Genomic DNA, 23,809 nt, shown 5'->3' with positions numbered 1-23,809 from the left:
CCAAAATGCATTCCTTAGAGTATAGGCAAATCACTGTATATGACTCTGTGTTCTGAGATATGATTAAAAATTATTGATCTAAGCTAGGACATAAACACAACTAAACATGGGGGATTTAGGGGAATGGAGGGGTGGGGGAAAGAGACTTAATGGCTCATTAAAATCTCTATTTTCTCAAAAGGTGAAGAGGCTTATGGAACCTTAAATTTGATGTGAGATCTCTGTAGAGATAAAGCATTAGCAGAGGTGAGGCTGGGTCTTATCTAATTAGATCTGTGCACTTCAGTTTACTACCTCAAGAAGCCTTGAGTGAGCCGAGAACCAAGCTCAGTAAAATGGATTCCACTTGAAATTTTAGTGATCATTAAATTTTATCACCATTTTACCTGAAATTTGCAACTTAATTTTAATTCCAAATTTATGACAGAATAAAACTTGAAAATAGAATACCCTGAGAGAAATATTCTTGTATCTGAATATATGGAAGTTAATTGACTAGGCTGTTTTCTTTTGAGAATAAAAAAAATATAAAAACGTGCCTGGCTCTGTTTATCCAAGAGGATGAAAAGCAAAAGTCTTCAGGACTCAGCAGTCTCCTTGAATCAAACTTCTAAAAAATCCTCTTAAAAACACACACACCATTTGTAAACATTTTAAAACAACAAAGACAAAGCATAGCCTTTAAGAGCCCAAACTTTTCTCTGGGACAGAAATTGTACTAAAAACTTGCTAGTGAAGACGAACTGTATTTGTTTTATTAATTTTATAAATTGTTCTCACAAAGTGGAAGATTATTTTATGTGTTTTCATTCGACATCCGCTTGGGAGTTGACTTTATAAAAAGCCACACTTACAGAAAATACTCCTTTATACCACTCTCAGTATCCCAATTTTGGGCTCCATGAGTACCAGGGCTGATGGAGTACAGCTTATGTTTTCTTGTGAAAAAAAAAAGAAAAAAGAATCTCAGCACGTTATGATGTTTCACAGTGATGAGCTTGTCAGGGAGTTTCCATCCATCTCCAAAGTTAACAGTCCCCTTGCAACTTGGAGCAATTTTACTTGAGTTGCCTGATTAATGATCACTTCAAGGCCATTCTTCATGATGTATTGCTGCTTATGTTCACATCATATCCCCAGATGGGCCTCAGACTTTGGCCAAACAATCCTGTTACTCTATATTGTCTCCCACCTACTGATGACAATGACAGTTGTGAAAAGCAATATTCTAAGTAATGACTGTAGTACACAACAAACCTGGAAACAAATGTTTAACAATAATACCTTTCTGGTTAAAACAAATTTTCAATGACTGATAAAACAAATCTCCAAGTTTCTAAGTATTTGCAGGACATCATTGAAATAAACTGATGTTCTTCTAGAGTATCTCCCCTCCCAGTCTCTGGCTGATTTTCTACAATATAAAGAAATACAGCAGAGGATTTCCTCAGCCTGCCATCTTGAAAACCCACCTTATGTTTAAATTATTAGCAAATACCTAATTAGCATTTTGTAACTCTTGTCAAGATTGGGCTAAATTAGCTCCAAAGGGTGATGATCTGAATATCAAAAGAAAAGGAAAGAAATCACCTGAATGGTTGGTGAGTAATGTTAATAGCTACGGAGCAATTCTTTGTGTCTTATACTGTGCGGATTTTCTAAATCTGTGTGATTCATTCCTCATAGGAATCCTGCACGGTCTATACTATTGTTCTCATTTTATAGATAGGAACAATGAGCTTTACTCATCAATTAAATGGCAGAGCTAGGACTTAGCATCTGTCTTATTACACTTACATACCTCAAGAGCTATGGAGAACAGAATTTCTAAACCATTTCCCCCCATGGTTTGTTTAAGTTTCTGGATTTTCTTTCTTTTAATTTCTTCTGTTCATCATGATTAATTAACAGGCATATTAAGCATGTAATGTAGAAATATACTGAAACTGTCTCCTCAGAATAAGACCATAATAAACTAGGGCCGGGGATTTAGCTCAGGGGTTCTGACGCCTGCCTCGCAAGCACAAGGTCCTGAGTTCGATCTTCGGTACCAAAAAAAAAAAAAAAAATTATAATAAAGACTATAATAAACTGTATAATTTTTAGAGTACATTAAGTAAGTCAGGTGTTACTGGAGCCTTAGTATTGGTGAAGCTTGTTTCTGCCTTTCTGTAACTTTAAAACTACCATACTTACAAACCCTTAGACTCTAAGCTTAGATGTATACGACAACTAGAACAATCTCAAATATATTTAGCTACTAACTGTGAGGAAGATTTTAATTCCTGGTGTAAGTTTATGAACAATCCAGTAACCCCAAACACTTCTAGGAAGGAGAAGGGATCATTTTTCTTTTTCCATTCTGCACCTTTTCTTTTTGCTTATTCATCATGTTTTACATAAACACACTGAAGAAAGTTGTTATTAAAGCCCTCCTCAGGCTTCTTCAATTTCAGTTTTAAGCCAAATTCAAAATATTCTGGCAAAAATTAAAGGCAACATTAGAAGTTTTCCATAAATGTTAAATGAAGCAAAAAAGTGATAAAACCATAATGAGCTGAAAAATGACTAATAAGCATTTCCTCCTATATTTTTATCTTTTTTGTAATCATAATTAGTGATTGTTTTGTTTTTAAAAAACGACTGGCTCAAAAGTCCCCTCCTTTTGCAGTCTGCATTGCAATATTAAATTTAATTTGTTAGAATTTTATTATTTATTTTTAAAAGTGTGAAGGCTTACCAGCACAATAGTAAATAAAATATAATATGTTAATATTTTTGTATTTGCTTATAATGTGAAATAGACAATGTTACCTATCAGAGATCCCATGCCTTTACTACATTCTGCTTGTAATTGAAGTCCCTAGTTCTCATTTTCACTCTTAGAGAGGAACTAATAAATTTGTCCCAAATAAGGCAGCAGTAAGAGGAAAGAAGCCATATGTAGGCTTTTGGTAAATATAAACCCCTGCAGTTTACATCTAAAAGATGGTTGAGGGACCAGCACAATGGAGGTCTCATCTAGCTACAGTGTCCTAGATACTTACATTTAGATTTTTGCTGTCTTTATCCTTTCTTCTTCTATTTTTCTATTGGTATTTATATGTGCTGCAGCTGGCCTAATGTTAGACCCAAAAGAAGGTAGAATTGCAACTTACTTATGAAAGGCATATGGCAAAAATATAATCCCTTTTATTGTGTAGTGAAATGAATATAAAAATGTGTACAAATAAGGTTTTATTTGAACATTAAATTTTATTGTGATGTAGAGTGTATTTCATTAGACTGTCACCTGATTTCCATGTAAAATGAGACTGTGGAATGACATGTTGGAATATTTAAACAAAGAAGTCCGAGGACAATTTTTCCAGTGTATCTCTTAACCTACATTATGAAAAAAAAAAATAGGCTTTGTGGTAATAATAAAGTATTTATTGACCATTTGTCCATAAAATTGCACTGTCAGTATATAGTATTTCCATTAATTCCAATTTTTTCAGAGCTATGAAACCATTTATTTGTTTTTAAGAGTTAATAGATAAAGGCTGGGGATTTAGGTCAGTGGCGCTGCCGCCTGCCTCGAAAGCACAAGATCCCGAGTTCAGTTCCAGTACCAGGAAAAAAAAGAAAAAAAAACAGAATGGAGAAAGAGTTAATAGAGACTCCTTCGAGTCATATGGACCTGGGATGTTCTGTAAGCTTCCATGTAATCATGATGGGACTTCAATATTCATGTTTTAAGGTCTATTTTCTCTGACTTTGAATGAAATTAATCTCCTACCAGCAACTTATTGTGAATATTAGAGTTATGAATGTATGTCAACAATAGCCAGTACCATTTTTTGGCACTTAAATTTTCAATAAATGCTGTTGATATAAATTATGACACTGGTAATTTAAAGAGATGTTTTCATTAACAACCACAGTGCACAAACTAGCATCCCTTTTGCTTTGGATATTAAAGAATCCTTTCCTGTCCCAGGATCTTTTCACTGGTACCCCCTCTGCATAATACCTTACTCCAGCTTATTCAATGGCTGACTCATTTCCATCCTTTAGGTTTCATCTCATGATGAAGACTTAACATGACCAACTTTACTAGAGTAAACCTCCACCCTCACCTTCAGTCACATTTCCTGAGTATCTTTCTCATTTGTGTTTTTCTCATGCCCTTGGCAATGTAAGCTTTACAAAAACAAAAAGAACTTATCCTTCCTTTTGATCTAAAAAGGAAGATCATGTCTAACATAGTGCCTAACTCAGTAAATGTGAATGAATGAATGAATGAACTGCATAGATGTGTAAAGGAGAAGAGAGAAAAAGGGAAGCAAAGAGGTATAAGGAAAGACACTGGAAGAAAAAGAGTAAGAGTTGATAAAAAAGTAATAAAGGGGGGGTGAGAGGGAGAGGGAGGGAGAGAGGGTAAGAAGCAACTTACAGGGCCTAAGTACAGGTTTATATTTTGGGCATAAATATTTATGCATATACAATTTTTAAATTTTAAAAATTGCTCAAAAATTCTCCTTTCCTCTGTACCTCCCTCTTTGTCTTCTTCCCTTTCTCCCCTTTGGCCGGTTCTATATTTCACTTTATCCACTTGAGACACCTGTGGGATTTTCTGCAGAGTGATCTCTGTGAGATAAGAAATACTTTCTATAGGGTAGCAATACTTTAGAATTGGTGCCACCACACTTCTTGTAAAGGGCTTAATTCTGATATTTTTAGTTTTGCATGCCTTCTGCTCTCTTGCAACAACTTAGCTCTACATTATAGTATGAAAACAGAAATAGACAATACATAAACAATCAGACTGTGTTCCAATAATGCTATATTTATAGACACTGAAATTTGGGTTTCATACAATTTTCACATTATGAAATATTATTCTTACATTGATTTTGTTTAACGAAATACAACTATAAAGACCATTTTAAACTCGCAGTTCTATAAAAACAGGTGGTTGGCTGGACTTGGCCCACTTTGCTGATTCCTGAACAAGTTTAATGGTAATCTATTTTAAAAAATGTTTCTCTTTTCCAAGATGAACTGGCATAGGGGTAGTGCAAGAATAAATTTTTGAGTTCTATAGAGAATAAATTTCTGTTGGTAGAATTCAGACTAATTTGGCAGAGAGAAAACAAGCACAATTTTGAGTAATCAAACTTCCCTGAACTTCTACAGTAATGTTGCACCAGTGCTTAATTGTCCAGGGGTAAGGCTGTGAGTTCTAAGTAGCTTTCATTATTGCCTACAAGTGCCCAGGTCCAGTTATTATCAAGATACTGTCTTATTTATTCCTTCATTTCTTTAGACTTTGGAATTTAGCATCAGTTACTTCTAGGATGATTCTGTGAAAGCAAGACAATTGAGGACACTTTGTTTTTTTGGGTTTTTTTGGTACCTGGGATCAAACTCGGGTCCTTGCTCTTGCGCAGCAGGCAGAGAAACCACTGAGCTAGATCCCCGGCCCTATTGAGGACACTTTGGACGAAATCACTCCACTGTATAAACTGGAGAAATAAAATGTTTTAAATTTCAAGTAATGATTTCTCTAAACTTTGTGAATTTAATATGGGTAAAGAATTATTGGGGAAACCATTTTAAAAATACTATATGATATCATTTTCTCTCAGTAAGAAATTTAAAAATTAGTTTGAAATTATTATATCCTTATTAGTGTTATTTTTATAGCTATTACTATTTCCAGCACTTCCAATTACTTTAAGGTAATAGAGCTTTCCAACTCTTTCATAACTCACCTCTCTCTTAAACAGCTGAATCTTCTGTTTAAACTTCCATCTTGGGAAGACGGTAGTCAGACTGCAGTGAAAAATCAGAATGAAGCTCAATTTGAAGAAAAAGCAGTTAAGTATTTCATAGATAGGAATATTTAGAATAGTTGAAATTTAACAGTCAAATTCTATCTGCTTTATTTTAGGACATACAGGATAAGCTAGTTTTGTTATGTGAACCAGAAGCACATCTAAAGGAGTTGTTGGGTGGTTTCTTCCTTCAGTTTTCTTAAAATAGTTTCCTTTTGATTATCAGAGAGCAGACAATCTGAGATTAGTTTTAAATCCTTTAAATCATCTTGTCTTTCCCTATCTGTGCATGTGTTTTAGGAAACAGAGACTAATAATGCAGCTTTAATCTAAGTCAGATTGAATTAGGAAGGAAGAAAAACTAATGGAAGCCAGCCAGATATATTATTTTAAAACTTTGTATTTAGATCTTGATTATCCTTACCAGCAGCCCCCATGGTGTAGAATGCTGAGAAGTAACTATACACATAAGCGCATGAAAGGAATATGGGAATCAATGGTGAGAGTCTTTTAACATAATGTTCCTTGTGCTTTAATCCCTGGAAAGTATTACAAGTGACTCTGCAGGTAAGTTAGGATGTGGATTATCAGAATTATCCAAAGGTAAGCATTTACTTCTGGAGGTGGACTATTTGCTTGTACCATTTAATGACTTGGCTGAGCTGTGTGACATGCTTTGTAGTCAGCGATAAATACTATAATTCAATATTCAGGAGAAAGGACATTGGGCTAAAGTATTCCATAGTTTTCTGTGGTGTGTGTGTGTGTGTGTGTGTGTGTGTGTGTGTGTGAATATTCCTGCCCAAGAAGCCCAGGAGGCACGTGCCCTCGAGAGAAACAAAGATGACAACTCAGTATAGACACAGTATTTGGGAACTGTCAGATACACACTCGTTTGTATATCTGAAAATGGAAGCATGCCCTGTTCTCCACAAATTCTGACACAGACTGCTTATAAATTGTGCCATAATCACAACTGCATGATTGGTATGGTTTGTTTAGGAGTTCAGACCATATTTTTCCAATTTATGACACACAAGTATGGATACATATTCTATTTTTTGAAATGTAAATTCTTGGAAAAAGTATAGGATGTGTTGGTTTCTGAGTTCCTAGCTTTCTTCTCTACTACTTACCTCCTGTTGCTATATATCTTTTGCAGAAGTTAATCTTAGAAATTACTTTGATATCATTTACGTTGCCTCTGATCACCATTGTAGTCTTTATCTACAAATAATTGTTTAGTTGTTTTCCTCTCTAGGTGTCACTCACTGAAGAAATTCTGTTACCTGCTACTAGCAGTTCCATGGTGGAATTGGGCAGTCCCAAGAGAAAAATGATTTTATCTTTTTTTCCCTTTCTTTTGTTTGTAGTCACATTCTGTAGACACACACCTACATATCCACTGTGTTTTAAAGGGAGAATCTTGGCATGATTCTTGATTTTAAACAACAAAAAAATCCCATTGCTTTGCAATCTGAAATACAAAGTAAATATCAGATTTTTTAATGTTAGTTTTTAGTGTTCATTTTTAGTATTAGTTTTCATAGTGTTTCAGAGACTTCCAGAAAAACTCTTACTTCTCCTTTCAGGTTGTACTTTCCAGACTGTAATCTGTTCAGACAAAATCAACAAAGCTCCATTCACCCCACTTGCATTTCCTACCCCATAAATCCAGGCACATATCCCATTTCTGCATTTTCCTTACAAATCATATCCTACTTCAGTATAAGTACAAACACACCCTGTAAGGGTTTTTTCTGCAATATTTAGTTTTGTTATTTTGGACCCTGAAGCAGATAATTTGAAAAAGGCACATAAGCAGCTAGTGAAGTGAGTTTTTAAAAATTGACTACAGGTAGCTATTGGTGGCTAAATTAAACACTAAATGACTGGGAAAACAGTGCAAGCTAAAGAAATACCAATCCTAAAGCTTTTTAAAGTCAAGAATAACTTTGACTATTAATAGGTAGCAATGAAATCTCATGTATAAATCATTGATGCATTTGGTGCATTCAAAGCCAACTCATGCCGCTGTAATGCTTTTTTAATGTTGCTCCATTGAGTGCCATTTTATTTCTTCATTTTGCTTTAATTTATTTTAAACTACTGTATAAAATGCTTATTTTTTTGATGGTCAATAAAGGCCTCCTTTCTTTCTGTTTACTATCTTGAAGTTTGAGAACAAATATATTTGAAGTTGTTTCTATGTCCTTTAATTATTAAAAAATGACTAGCAGATTATTAAATGTCATGGGATGCTATGGGGACATGCCCAGAAAAAAAAATATCCATGCCATTTGGCTTTGATTCTGTATCCTTTATGTAGGAAGTAGCAGGTGAAGTGTGTGTGGATTGCAGAGTTGACATTGGCAGAAGACCTTGCAATGGTCGCTTTAGATGAACCTGAGCACATTTTTCTTCCAGAGCAGAGGCTTTGTGCTTTTAGAACAGCATGGGACCAAGTCTTCATTGTCGATTTTTCTTTTTAAAAATTTTATGTCCATCATGATCCTTCAAACCTAGAGAAGTTTTCAAAATTATTTTATACTCTTAAAGCTTCTTAGACTTGGAAAAGTTAGAGATTCTTGTTATATTTTTATGTTAGTGTTGTGCTTTTCATATGCTAATAATGTGTTTGAAGCACTTTTTTAAAAATACTGTGTTATTGTGACAAAGTCACTAGACCTGTTCAACTCTATTTACCAGAGGCAGAAGAATTCTAATTATTTAGACCTATAAGGTTCTAATTTATCTCGAAGCTGTGATGGCTGAGTCAGTATGTCTAATTGATTGGTTCTGCTGAATCAAATAAAATGCTAATGATCAAGTATTCAGATACCAGCGATCCATTTCATGCTCATTTCCTAACTTAGCCTGCACGTATTTGCCCATCTCCAGTGATACTAATGAATTGGCCATGGTTGATTTATAAGTTCTAATGTACACCCCATTGTGACAAGGAGCAAATGAATATTTATAGTTCAAGGCAGGTTACTAACCTAATCATAAAAAGTTAAAAACACATTTTAATAGTAGATAATGCTTTCAGTATCTCCCAAAATACAATTCTCCCTACTTGATCTTTCAAGCCCACAATAAATTAAGACATGCTGTCTAGCCACATTATTTTCATTAGAAATTATATGTAATACTTATTGATAAGAATTACCTACAATATTGACACTCTCTTTTTTAACTCAATAATTATGTAGATTACATGTGCAATCATTTAAGAGTAAACATTAAAATCATTGTTTGTTGCCATTGTAAATGTTTTTAGCTCTCCCTCACTTAGAATTAAATGATAGTGGAAAAGGGAATTCCTAATCACAGGAAAACAGTGGCAACAATATATGCTTTTTCCCCCCACTAAAACTTTTTTTTTTCAAAATGTTTGAAGGAAATTTCTCCTTTGGTTAACCTTCCACTCCACTTAGAGTTCAGTATTTTTACTTCTACCCTGGACTGTTAAAATTTTTTCATTCCTCCTTAATGGTTTTATCTAGAAACATTTCATAAAGGAGAAATAGATTGGCTTAATAAAATAATACTTTATTTGTATAATAGTTTTACGTCTTATTTTAGATGTTCTACTTGGAGGAAAACTACTTCCTATAGGAAAGCTTCAGAGAATCTGCATTTTCCTTAGAAGTGTATACATAATTGTGTGTGTGTATGTGTGTGTGTGTGTGTGTGTTGTGTTGTATATAATATACTTGAGAAGCTATGGCCTCACCAGAACTCTTAAAGTCCATGGTTATGATTAAGAGTCACCAATTTATTAAACTCACCTGAGATAGCATGCTTATTGTGATGCCTTCATTTGTTGTGGAGGTTGTCTTTTCTCCATATGCCTCCACCCCCTTTCAATGTCCTAACAGTCGTGTTCTTTCCTGGATCCAGGCTAGGAAATTGGGGCAGGCAGCGGTGAACCTTCTCGGGGAAGGGTGTGTTGAACCCGTAGGTGGAACTGAAAGATAAAACCTGTTGAAATGAAAGTTGAAAAAGAAAAAGAAAAGAACCCCACCACATTCCAGCTCTAGATAAGCTAGAGAAGGCTGAGAAAGATGTAAACTATTTTGCTGTAATTGTTCAATCTAGAACATAAATGGGCATTTTTTTCTTGGTGGGTTTATCAGAGCCATAATATTGGCTTAAATTTCCTGTTTTAGTAACAGTAATATGAGAGAAAATATGTAGATATTTTGAGACTAAGAATGTACAATAGCCTACTTCTTTTATATACAGATGCATAATAACTAATCTGATCTTTAAAAAAAGATTTCAACTATAAGCAATTACTTTTTCAAAATACATTTCTTAAATTTTAAAATCACATAAAAAGTACCAATAGTTCTTTTTTATTTCTAACCTACAACTAATACTTAAAACTTCTGCAATTTAGACAAACCTTACTTAATGATATCAATTCTGGTCTCTTATTAGCCATTGTTGATTGACAAATTGAATTATTTATAGCTCAATGAACTGAATTTCCTATTTCTCTAATTCCTTTTTTAGAAAAAATATTCATTTTTTTTATTCAATGCTGTCTCAAAACCACTTTGTAAAGAACTAGGTTATAGACAAATAGAAGAAGTAGATTTTATTCAAATATTATTTATTAGGCTTGGTATTTTAATCAAATGGTATTGTTTAGACCATTTGAATCCATAATCTTATAGGCTATGTACATATTTCTTTTAATATTTAATAAATATTTAAGTAAAACAAATATTCTTAACATAAATTATGGTAATAGCAGTTTATCTTTGCCCAATACTAAAGTTAGACTTAGACAGAATTTAATTCAGTTTTACTGTTTTGACATCATGTGAAGTCATCAATTTCAAACCAGCTCTATGTGGGCTCTTAAAATATGCTAATCCTAAATAAGATCAGTCCACAAACCCATGGTATGGGGAAAACTTAAAGCCCAAGTAGGGGCTGTAAATATTTTGAGCCTTTCAAGATGGTTCATATAAACTGCCCAAAGGCTGTTTCTGTCCCTATAAGATAGCTAATGAGGTTCTCCTCAATCTGCAAAGGATGATAAAGCATTGTCAAATGGTTTTTATTCCAGATGTGTTGTGAATAAGAAGACTGGTAACAACAGATCAAAGCTCCCTTGGGGCATCATAGGGATTTATTATAAAGCATTCAAATGTGACAGCACACAAGTTATCAATGAAATAGCAGTTATTTTATGAAAAGTATGGGGCCAAGAATGAGGACCTCCCAAGTATGCCCCCAAAAATGCCACTAAATAATTCTTTTGCTACAAACAGCCTCCTTTGGGCTGATTTTGCATCGCATATTTATCTAACACGTGCCCACATAACCAAATGTTTACAGGATAGAAATGCTAAACTCAGTTTCCCAGTCTCAGGGTTGGAGGTCTGGTTACAGAAGACCTCAGAGGTGAGCCTTCTGTTTTAAATGCTGGGGAGAGTCCAGTTCCCTGTGCTCCTAAGCATTTGTAAATGCAAGTGGGTCCCTGCAGGGCCACAAGAGATCTGAGCTGAGTCCTTTTCACACCTCCTCTACTTCTTATGATAAATGATTAATTTGATTAAACAAACAAAAATCCAGTTTCCACAAATTTCCTGCAGTGTTTTAAAATAATAGAAAAGAAAGCCAAATGGCCCTAACCCTCCTAGATGAAATGACTTTTCATTTTTTTTAATCTTTAGAACACTTTCTTTCAAATTCAGAATTCTTTTAAAACTTATTAGTATGTTTTTGCAGTACATAATGATTTCATTTATCGTGGGGAGTGTGTATATGTACACAACACATCTTAATTCTTTTCTTTTCTTTCTTTTTTGTTTTCTGTCCTCTTCCTCTCCCATTCCTCCCTGTTCCCTTCATTGGTTTTGGTTTTTGGACACAGGGTCTGGCTATGTTGGCCTTGAACTCCTGCCTCATCCTCCTGAATGCTAGGATTACAGGTGGAAACTGTTAACTGTTCGCTCTGGAGGAAATTGAGACTATAACTACTGAGTTGAAAATACAACCATTTTCTTATTCATTGAGCTTATGAAAAAATTTTTATCAGTGACCCCTTTTAACACCAGTATTACTGTAACCCTAGTAAGGTGCTGTAGATACTGAGGGCCTATCTGGGTTCAGGACTGGCTGCATGTGAATGCTTTCTTACTATTTTCCTGCCTTGTTTTCCATAATGATGTATCTATTAATTTGATTTAATGAAGTTATTCTTTTATCTGAATTTTACCTTCCTTTGAGATCACATTTTTTACTGTCTACCTAATGAGTATGTTATCATTTTAATATTACTAATATTCATATATTCAAGTTTATCTAATATTTATGTATCTCTAAAGGTAATTTTAACAATACAAAAAAGGGTAAAATCTATTACTTTCAGTACCTGGACCTGAATTTATATTTAATGTTAAATTGAACCCTAAAACCAGATAAATGAGAAAAAATACAGTGATTCTTTCATAGCTATTTTCTGTTCTAGAGATCATTCTGAGTAGTTTTCATTTTTTATAATTTTAACATAAAGTATCACAACAGAGAGCAAATAGAAAACCTGCAAAATTAGTAAACATGTAACAATTTTTTTATAGTTTTAGTTTTATAATTATATATTATGCTTTATTTGCAGGACCATGTAAATGCATTAGAAATGGTAAGTTGGGGCATTTTCTTTCTTCTTGTATTGGAATTACTACTGTCTCCTGAAGTGGACTTCAGGGCACACCAAAGAAAGCAGTTCCAAGAAGCATTTGTAAAACTCCTTCTAAGATTAAAGGGAGAAATGAGCTAAACTATTTCTAAAAGGTATGTGCATAAAGACATTTTAAATGGGGAAAAAAATGAGTGTATTTAAGTGGTCAATGCTTTCTCAAGACTGATATGCCAAGATGTACTAATTTATGGAAAACATAATTAATTTAAATATAATCCATACTTCGTTTCTGAATTTCACAGTTACTAAAAAGATTGGTTGATAAGTAACTGAGATCAGGACGCTGTTTATACTTTGAAATCTACATTTTCAGTGTTCACATTGTTTTCTTTGTTTTCACCAGCATCCAAAAATGTAGTTAAAGCCTGATCATCTTTCTTCTGAATGATCTTACTTGTAGAAATCTAGTGTGTGGAAATAATTTTTGTGTGCACAGATGTAAAGACTACATGCTTTCAATATTTGTTGGAAAGTTATTTTAATTAAAGAAGAGAAGCAAATTTATTGTTTGGCACTGAAATAATAGGTAAAGTATGGAATTTCCAACCTGTATGCCAGAATTGTTATAGAAAAGGCTTATAATTGTGAATGAAAAATAAATTCAAGATATAAAATCATGATAACCTGGTGACATATAGGAAAAAAACAGAAGAGTTTGCAAATTAATGTCTTCATTACTTTTTTGTTGCTGAGAAACAATATGGTACCTAACTCCCACAAGTTAAAGGAGGAAAGGTATATTTTGGCTCCTGGTTTGTAGAGGTTTCAGCCCATAGCTGGTTGGCTGCAAGGCAGGGCAGACTGGCAGAGGGGGATGGCAGTGAAGAATTGCTCTCAGCATGGCAGGCAGGAAGCAGAGAGGGATCAAGGGAAGGAGAGAGATAGACCCATTCAAGGCACACCCGCAGTGACCCTCTTCCCCCCAACAGGCTTCACCTCCCAAATCATATTTAGCTATACATTCATCATCAGTGGACTAATCCAGTGATATATATCACACACCCATGATCCCATCAATCATCTCCCGAAAGCCCTACCTATGAAAGCATGAAGCTTTGGCGGGATATCTAGATAAAAATAGCTATAAACCATCATAGCTTATCAGACAGGAACTGTGGTTTGTGATATCATTATTTTCTGTTTTTTAGAAAAAGTTTTATAAAATATAGCTATTGTCCTTTTTTTTTGGTATTAGAGATTGAACCCAGGACCTTCACATTGAGATATATCCCAACTATTTTTTGTTTTGTTTTGTTATTTGAGTTAGGGTCTCCTAAATTTCCCAAGCTGGGCTTCAACTTGGCAATTGTCCTGTCTCAGCCTCTTAGCTATTTTACTTTTATAAATATTTTTGCAATAATAACTGCAAATTGGAAGGACATTAAAATAAATTGTGGTATTACCTTATGATGAAATACTATGTAGTTATAAAAAGTCATGTCTTCAAAAAAGTGAAGATCGCCATGCTGTTATGTGGAAAAAATATATGAAGACATAAAAATGTGATGCAAATACTGAATGTGCTTATTTTTACATTTTAAAATGCCTTTAAGAAAATTCATAAATACATCTATACATATCTATATATAGACATATGTAGATATAGATATTTGTTTTGTGGGGATTGGTTGTTGTTGTTTTTGAGACAGGGTTTTGCTGTGCAGTTCAGGCTGCCTTTGAACTCACTATGGCCTTTAACTTATGGAGATCCTCATGCCTCAGCCTTCCAAGTGCAAGGATTACAGGTGTGTAATCTAATCTCACTACACCCATCTTACATAAAATACTAATATTATGTTGAGAGTAGTGATGATTCCTTGTATATTTTAGTGAGCAAGAAAAAATTTAAAAATCCTTTAAACAATAAGGCTAGTAAATAAAGTGTTTATTTTATAAGTGTGAGGAATGGAAAGATGCTAACAGGGCTTCTTTTTTTTTTTTTTTGGTACTGGGGATTGAACTCAGGACCTTGAAATTGAGAGGCAGGCAGTGGAACCACTGAACTAAATCCCCAGCCCCAAGGGTATATTTGTGTGAGCAAGTGACTTTGACTGATACTGTCCAGACCTTTCTAGGCAAATAACTTCTTCCTTTGTTTTAATTGAGCTGTTTGGAAAGTACACTGACCTTCTGAGTTTCAGTATAATGACATTGTAGGTGAATAAAATGTTTAGTGTTTCTACATATGTATTTTACTTACCCTTAGGAATGGCTTGCCAGCAAGATTTGACTTGAGAGTTAAATACTGTTTTTAAAAATATGAAGCGAAAACAGAACCTTTGAATTTGAGGAGCTGAATTCAGTGTACAAAATGACATTTACAGAACATTTAGGAAATTACATCTTTCTTGAGTCCTGCATCTGTAAAAGTCATTAAAATTAAAATAACTTTTCAAGTTGTGAGAACTGAAAGTACATGTGAAAATATATAGGACCAAACAAACCTTAGAATATTGCTATCATTTTGAAATTGCTGCATACTTAATCATATGAACTATACCAGTGGAATATCTCAAAGTAAAAATTATATCAACAAAAATCTATAACCCTATTTGTATTTGTCTGTCTTTTTATCTGTCTAATATCTTTACTAACAAAGTAATATACAACAGAATCTTAAGTGTCTTATTTTAAGGATTCCCCTGGGATTAAAAGTAAAATTAAAAATCATCATGAGAAAGATAAAACTGATTAAATGGACTAGTTTTTTTGCATTAGCAGTTTTCTCAAGACAGTTTTAATTTAAAATAATTACCACAAGTAAAAATTAAAATGCTCAGTAATGATGTTAATGTTCAAATATTATGAAGTCCTTTGGCTTCACATGGCATTAAAAGGAGCAGAATTTAATTCTAGACTGGTAGACTATTCAACTGGTATTTTATAGTTCATAAAATCAAATATGCTGAAAGCATTCTCAAGATCATTTATTATTCTCCTACAACTCAGCACTTAAGCCATATGAAAGTGTTGGTGTCCCGCATTTGGTGGTGTTGGTATTAAGAGCACATAAGGTGTTGCCAGGGAGGTCTATCATGGTGAGATACATCTGCAAGGGTTTGAAATTTTATCCTTTCAGCTGGGATATTTAAAATTGATTGCTTTAAAGGTTCAGATAGCTATAATGCCTAAGAATAGCACATTCTTTACATCATAATGAAGAACTTGTTTTGGCTTCCTGCCAGTTGTTCCTGCATTAAGGTCAAAGTCTTTTGTATCCAGTTTTCCTCCTATTCAACTTTTTCTTCTCCTTCCCTTGGTAGCAGGTAAATTTCTTGGATTAGAAATTGCATTTTACTTGCATATGAATCCCCAGATTTTGTCAGAATTCCTGATAGATCATGGATATTCAATAAACATTCGGAAGTAGTTCATCATGAATGCCCTGGTTCAGTCCCTAGTACACACTGCCAAATAAAATAAATAAATACATAAAATTAAATAAACATTTAGAGAATAAATTTTGAACTAAATGTATCTTACCCTCATATAATTCTGTAAATATAGTTATAAACTATAGTTGCAGAATAAAATTCTCCAGAAGTACAGCAATTTATTCTTTATTTTCTAGACATTCTGGTTTGTACTATATATTATTTGGTATATCACAAACCGTCTAATCATCCTCACTAAAGTTGAACATGCATTTTCCTGTGAAAGGACCACTATTAGGCAAAAATACAGCAAGTCAATCCTCCAATAAAGCTAAATGATATGAGCTGGAGAAAAATCTTGAGAACTCCCACTCATGGGCTGTTGCTGGGACTTGGCAGTGGGTATTTACTGGGCACTATACAGTATAAGGTACTGTGCTGACAGTAGGAAGGGGAGAAGAGGAAAACAAAGTATGATCAGTACCCTCAAAGAACTTGTACTCAAATTGAGAAATCACTTATATAAAAATAAATTAATGATTTAAGGTAAAAGTATACTATATAACACATTCATGAAATAGCTTTGTAGAGCTCTTATAAAGAAAAAATAATTAAAATGAGACATTGTAGTCTAGGCTTATCATGAAAATCATGGATTTTGTATTTTGAGGACATAATGAGGTTAGTTTATCTGTGAAATATGAACAATCAATAATGTCAGGTAGAATGAGCCAGAGAAGGCATTCCACATTAGCAGTGTGATCAGAATCTAAAGTCAGAAATTAACAAAGGATGTTTTAAATAATACTTTTTACAATGGTAAAGTTATGATTCTCATATAAGTAGAAAATGAAATCCTAACAAATATACTTATTTAACTCACTAATTAATGAAAGAATCAGCAAAAGTAAAACTGACCTAAAGGAACACTCAAAGACATACACATATACTGTAGAAAGACTAAAGAGTGATGAAATTAATGTCAAATTGAAGCAAATTTGGCTTCTTCCACAATGAATGAGGGAAATCAATTGAAACTCACCAGACAAAATTTATTGCGTGTCAGCAAGAGCCATTTGCACTGCCATCAGTTACCTGCAGACTCAGAGTTGTAAATAACTCAAAGACAATGACAGGTAAAGCAATCTCAGAATCAGAAAAACTTGGATGGTATGCTAGGAAAAAACTAGTTTTTTTATTGAAAATACCTAGTAAGTTATTGTTTTAATTCAAAATCTTCCGTATTCCCCCCCCCATAGATTCATAGACAATGTACATAACAATTTAGGAAAATAATAAGCATCTGGCATTTTGAAAATTAACCAAGGAGTTTGGACTTTGTATTAGTTTCTTTTCGCTGAAAACCATACCCAAAATGTGTAACTTAAAAGATAGGTTAGGCCTGTTTTGGCTCACAGTTTCAGTGGATTCAGGCTGTGGTGGATTGGCTCCAAGGGAGAAATGACATGGCGAAAAGCTCTGGTGGAGGAATGGTACTCAACCCACATCCAGGAAACAGATAAAAAAGATGAGTAGCCAGGTACAGAAATACACCCTTCCAATTCATACCCCCAGTAATCTGCCCTTTCAACCAGGCCTCAGCTCTGAACTTGAGATTAGGGAACATCTAGATCTAAAGTGTAACAAATTTGATCTTTGGTATCAAGGGAACAAATGAATTCCTCCTGAGTACCACTTTTTGCTGGTCAGCATTGGCTACTAAAAACTTGTCCAGAAGATTTCTGACTGCCATTTTGGAAAGAGCACAATGGCTACCTGATTTTCTGTCATTTGCATTGCAAAGTTGGGGATAGGGAGGGAGTCAGAGCCATAGAAGGCTTTTATTCAGGGGCTATGTTGTAAAGAGACACAGATGCAGTGGCAGTGTCAGGACAGAGCAGAGTTGGAGAGACTGCATATGAAAAGGGAGTGGGGCACCTTGGAGATAATCCAACTTTAGAAATATACTGGAAAAATTAGGAAATGGGACAGTCTCATGCCAGAAAGACAGAGATAAAGTGCATATCTCCTTTAGAAGAAGAAAATAATAATCTTGGTAAGTGAGAGGTGGAAGGAGGCAGGAAATATAGATACTATAGTAAGAAAGTAAAGAAGGAAAGGCAAGGCAAGACAGAAATTCATTTTTTCATATCACTTCTCAAATCTGACTATATTTTCATTTCCATTAATACCATGATAATTTAGATGCTTACACTTTTGTATCAAAGTTAGGCATGCCCTCAATAATAGCGAAACCCCAAAACAAAAATGGATTAGGTAAAAATTAGTTTTTCCTCATGTAATAATCCACATGTAAATGAGCCATGGAAGGTAATGGTGTGGACGCCACATAAGGAAACCAGGCTCTTTCTTTTTGTTCTACCATCCTCAATATATTGCTTCCTTCTCATGATCTAATACCTGTTCCGATGCTCACTTTGGCAGCACATATACCAAAGCCTGTTGCACCTCTGACCATTATATTTGCATTATAACTAGAGAAAAGAAAGGGAAGGCATATAATGCCTTTGTAATGGAAGGTGAAACTTGCACTTAGATTTCTGTTGATATTTGTGGGACTGAATTTTGTGGCATAGTCAAATCGATCTTCAACATTCAAAAAAATAATCAGGTGAACCATAGACATTTATAAATTTCAAAGCAATCTATATAATCCACAAGTCAAAAAATCATAATAGAAATGATAAAATAGGTAGAACTGACAGATAAAAATATGTCTTAAAATGTGGGGAATACAAAAGAAGTAGTGTTTGAGGGAAATTTAAAGACTTAAATGCTTATATTAGGAAAAGAAGGGTGAGTTGCACAGAACATGCCGAATCAGCCCGTCGTAGACAGGCAGGTCTGCGGACGCCCTACCGAGGTCACGAGTTATGCTGAATCAGCCAGCAATCCAATGGACACGCCCCGCCCCCCCGCTGCTCTGTACAGCCACCTGGTTCCACACTACAAAGGCGCAGAGGACACCGGACCACCAGACCACAGTACTGGGTCCTGCCACTCCCGGCCCAGAGGTAGGGGCTTCTGAGCCACCGTCCCGCTGCTCCTGGTCCAGAGGAAGGGGCTTCCTGGCCACCATCCCTCCCGCTGGCCCCAGCCCAGAGGAAAGGGCTTTTGGTCTGCCTTCTCTCCCTCTGCCCCTGGCCCAGAGGAAAGGGCTTCTGGGCCACCATCCCTACCGCTGCTCCTGGCCCCTGTCCCACCTCTCCCAGCTCAGAGGAGGTGATCCTCGTGATTGCCAACAGCACCCCGCCACCCCCCCAGTCGAAATGGGAAAACACGTAAATAAGTCTCAAAACCAGACTTCCAGATCACCTACAGCAACCCCAAAGGGAAATGAGATGGAACACTCTGATACTCAACCACCTGGACCCACTGAACTGGCAACAAAAGGGGATCTGGAAAAAATGAAATCAGAAATAATTTCTCAGATAACAGGAGAAATTGTGCTCCTAGTGCAAGACATGATTAATCTAAAGATGAGCTGAGGAACATGATGGAATCTCAACATAGGAAACAAATGGAATCCATAAAACAGATGCAAATAGATTTCCAGGAGATGAAAAACTCCATCGAAAGTCTACACAGCAGAATGAGCCAATGTGAGGACAAAGTTTCAGATATAGAAGATAAGATTGCAATTAATGACCAGGAAAAGAAAAATTGCTTCAGAATTATAAGGGAACATGAGAAATCAATCCAGCGGCTGCTAGATGATGCAAAGAAGAATAACATAAGACTGATTGGAGTCAATGAAGAAACAGGAGAGAGTGCAGATGACATAAAAAAACTGTTTACAGAAAGGATGGCAGAAAACTTCCCAAGCAGGGAAAAAGAACTTGACATACAGATAAGTGAGGCATATAGGACTCCAAATAGCCTTGATCAAAGAAAATCTACATATAGGCATATAATTGTTAAGATTCCAGAAATTCAACAGAAGAACAAAATTCTACAAGCAGTTAGAGAAAAGAAACAAATCACATACAAAGGAAAGCCCATCAGAATCACAGCAGACATCTCAACACAAACCATCAAGGCAAGGAGAGCTTGGAGGGACATATTCCAAGCCCTAAAAGAAAACAGCCTCCAACCCAGATTGATGTACCCTGCAAAACTATCTTTCAAAATTGGTGGAGAAATAAGATACTTTCATGACAAAGAGCACCTTAGGAACTTCATGAATACCAAACCAGCACTCCAAAAAATTTTACATGTCTTAGGAACAGACAATGGGGATCACAACCCCAGGAAGCAAAGCAGAACGAACCCATGTGGCATGACAAGAAATTAAATGTAAAGGGGGAGAACCCAACAAAAAGAAAAAGTCATGGCAATGACAAGTCAATACGTTTCAGTTATAACCATCAACGTTAATGGTCTCAATTCACCAATCAAAAAAAATAGCCTGGCAGAATGGGTCAAGAAGCAAAATCCAACAATATGTTGCATACAAGAAACACACTTAATTCAAAGGGAAACTCATAGACTGAAAGTTAAAGGGTAGAAAATAATACTCCATGTGATGGGAACCCCAACAAAAGCAGGAGTAGCTATCCTCTTTGCAGATCAAGTAGATTTCAAACCAACACTGATTAAGAGAGATGAAGAAGGACACTACAACCTTGTAAAGGGAACAATCCAAGAGGAAGAGATGACAATCATAAATATCTATGTACCAAACCCTAGTGCACCCAACTATATAAAACAAATACTAACGGACGTGAAAAGTCATAAATGCACTAATACAATTGTAGTGGGGGACCTCAACACCCCAGTGTCACAAATCAACTTGACAAAAAATAAGTAATGAATTACTAGAACTCAATCAAACTGTTGAACAAATGAACTTAACAGATATTTCCAGAGTGTTCTACACCACAAAATCAGAATACACATTCTTCTCAGCTGCACATGGGTCATTCTCCAAAACAGACCACATACTCACACATAGAACATGTTTAAGTAAGTGCAAAGGAATTGAAGTTATCCCCTGTATATTATCAGATCATAGTGCGATGAAATGGGAGATCCATAGCAAAAGAAATTCAAACAATTTCATAAACACGTGGAAATTGAACAACACAATTCTGAATAACCAGTGGGTCACAGAGGAAATTAAAGAAGAAATCAGACAGTTCCTTCAATTAAATGACAATGACAATACAACGTATCGGAATCTATGGCATACAATGAAAGCAGTCTTACGAGGGAAATTCATAGCAGTGAATATGCACATTAGGAAAACAGAATGAGCCCAATTAAACAACCTGATGCTGAGCCTCAAGCTTCTAGAAAAAGAAGAGCAGGACAAAACAAGAGCTCATACAAGGGAGGAAATTATAAAGATCAGAGCAGAAATCAATGCAATGGAGACTAAGAGAATGATGCAAAAAATCAATGAAGCCAAGAGTTCGTTCTTCGAAAGAAATTGACAAACCCTTAGGCAACCTTATCAGAAAAAGGAAAGAAAAGGCCCAAATCCATGCAATTAAGAATGAAAAGGGTGAAATCACAGCAGACCCAGCAGAAATCCAGAGGATCATCAATACCTACTTCCAGAACCTATAGGCCAATACGATGGACAACACAAGAAATGGACAGATTCCTAGATACATATGAATTAACAAAGTTGAATGAAGAAGACCTAAAAATTCTAAACAACCCAATATCAACCAATGAAATTGAAAATGTAATTAAAAACTTATCAACTAAGAAAAGCCCGGGCCCTGATGTCTTCACTGCTGAATTCTACAAGACATTTAGAGAAGAACTACTGTCAGTACTGTTTAAACTCTTTGATGAAATTGAAAGGGAAGCAATACTCCCAAATTCATTCCGGGAAGCAAGCATCACCTTGATCCCCAGTGCAGAGAAAGACCCAATCGAAAAGGAGAACTATATTATAATCTCACTAATGAACATAGATGCAAAAATCCTTAATAAGATACTGGCCAACAGAATGCAGAAGATCATCAAGAAGATCATACACCCTGATCAAGTGGGATTCATCCCAGGGATGCAGGGATGGTTCAATATGTGCATATCAATCAATGTAATACACTATATCAATAGAGCCAAGGACAAAAACCATATGATTATCTCCATAGATGCAGAAAAAGCATTTGACAAAATCCAACATGCATTTATGATAAAAACCCTACAAAAAATTGGAATAGATGATCTCTACCTCAAACTGATAGAAGCCATGTATGAAAAACCAACAGCCAATATCATACTAAATGGTCAAAAACTGAAATTTTGCACACTAAAATCAGGAACAAGACAAGGATGTCCACTATCAGCACTCTTGTTCAATATAGTTCTGGAAACATTAGCCATAGCAATTAGACAAGAGAAAGAAATAAAAGGAATAAAGATAGGAAACGAAGTCAAATTGTCATTATTTGCAGATGACATGATACTGTATATAGAAGACCCCAAGAACTCCACCAAAAGTCTTCTAGACTTAATAACCAAATTCAATCAAGTAGCTGGTTACAAGGTCAACACACAAAAATCAATAGCTTTCCTCTACACGAATGACAGGCTCACTGAGAGAGAAATAGGGCAAATAATTCCTTTCACAATAGCATCCAAAAAACTGAAATACCTAGGAATCAACCTAACAAAAGAAATCAAAGACCTCTTCTCTGAATCTATAACACTTTGAAAAAAGATATTGAAGGGGATATCAGAAAATGGAAAGACATCCCCTGCTCCTGGGTAGGAAGGATTAATATAGTGAAAATGGCCTAGGAATTAAAAGAATCATACCACCGTGTTATATGTGCACCCATGTTCATAGCAGCACAGTTTGTGATAGCTAAAACTTGGAAACATCCCAAATGCCCATCAACTGGAGACTGGATAAAGAAAATGTGGGTTTTTTTTAAAATAAAGTGGAATACTACTCAACCATCAAAAACGAGAAATTAGAAACATTTATTGTGAAGTGGATGCACATTGAGGCGATACTCTTAAGTGAAATAGACAGGACACACATGTGTAAATACTGAATTGTTTCTCTAGTGTGGGAAACTGAAAGTGTAATAAGGACTAAAAGGTATAATAGATAATGTGAAATAGGAAGAAAAGGGGCAAAGGGGAGGGGGAAGTGGGAGGGGTAGGGAAAAGGAAAGAATGGAATGGAATTAATATGAGAAAATGAAAGAATGGAAAGAGTCTTTGTAAATAGGGAGGGATGGAGGAGTTGAAGGGAGGGCAGGGGAAGGGGGAAACAAATCAGAACCAAGAGAGTTATGTAAAGGTCCATATCTCCAGTGATGAATGTCATTATATTGTATACCTAAAATGTACCAATAAAAGGATATACAAAAAAAAATTCTGAAAAAAGAGCCAGTTATTTTCTTTCTCAGAGTTGTCCTTGTCCTTTTAGAAAATTCCTATAACCAGTGAATTAGTGGTACATTTCCAAAAAATGTAATGGAAAATATTTGAATCTATGTTTTTCATTTTTAATTTGAATTAATATTTTCTTTAAGATGGTACCTGAAAGAGATTAAAACAGGAAAGTGAATTGTACCATCAATGTAAAAAGAAAAAAAAGAAACATTTATGAACAGCATTATCACCATCATCCTCACCACCCATGTTTCAGCAAATTAAGTGTTGAAGGAAACTTCCTAAATCTGATAAAGACCATGCAGAAAAAAATCTGTGGCGAAGTTCAGTTTAGCGCTGAAATTTTGAAAGCCCTCCTTTAAGACTAGGAACAAACAAACGATGTTCCATTCCACAGGTTCTTTTAGATACTATGCAGGCAGTCCTAGCCAGTGCAGTAAAATGATCATTATTTGCAAATGCCATTGTTCAAACAAAAATTAGTATTTACCTAGAGATACATT

The 23,809-nt window shown here is 35.1% G+C and overlaps 1 protein-coding gene across 9 annotated transcripts in view; it reads left to right on the top strand.

The window, feature by feature from the left end:
* Window positions 1-23,809, top strand: part of Cep128 (centrosomal protein 128) — a 428,016-nt gene that overhangs the window by 353,947 nt on the left and 50,260 nt on the right. For 7 of the 9 annotated variants that reach the window (XM_021245525.2, XM_087195433.1, XM_087195432.1 and 4 more), the window contains 2 exons: window positions 5,775-5,864; window positions 12,463-12,486. In XM_021245525.2, coding sequence (XP_021101184.2) covers window positions 5,775-5,864; window positions 12,463-12,486 — 114 coding nt within the window. The remainder of the gene's footprint in view (window positions 1-5,774; window positions 5,865-12,462; window positions 12,487-23,809) is intronic. The other 2 variants (XM_021245548.2, XM_087195435.1) reach the window with 1 other exon arrangement.

This window comes from Heterocephalus glaber, unplaced genomic scaffold, assembly GCF_053883595.1.
Source record: "Heterocephalus glaber isolate CG9 unplaced genomic scaffold, H.glaber_assembly_v1.0 deba00001608, whole genome shotgun sequence".
Lineage (NCBI taxonomy): Eukaryota > Metazoa > Chordata > Mammalia > Rodentia > Bathyergidae > Heterocephalus > Heterocephalus glaber.
Note: the sequence above shows the minus strand (reverse complement) of the source record. Positions and strands in the feature narration are given on the sequence as shown.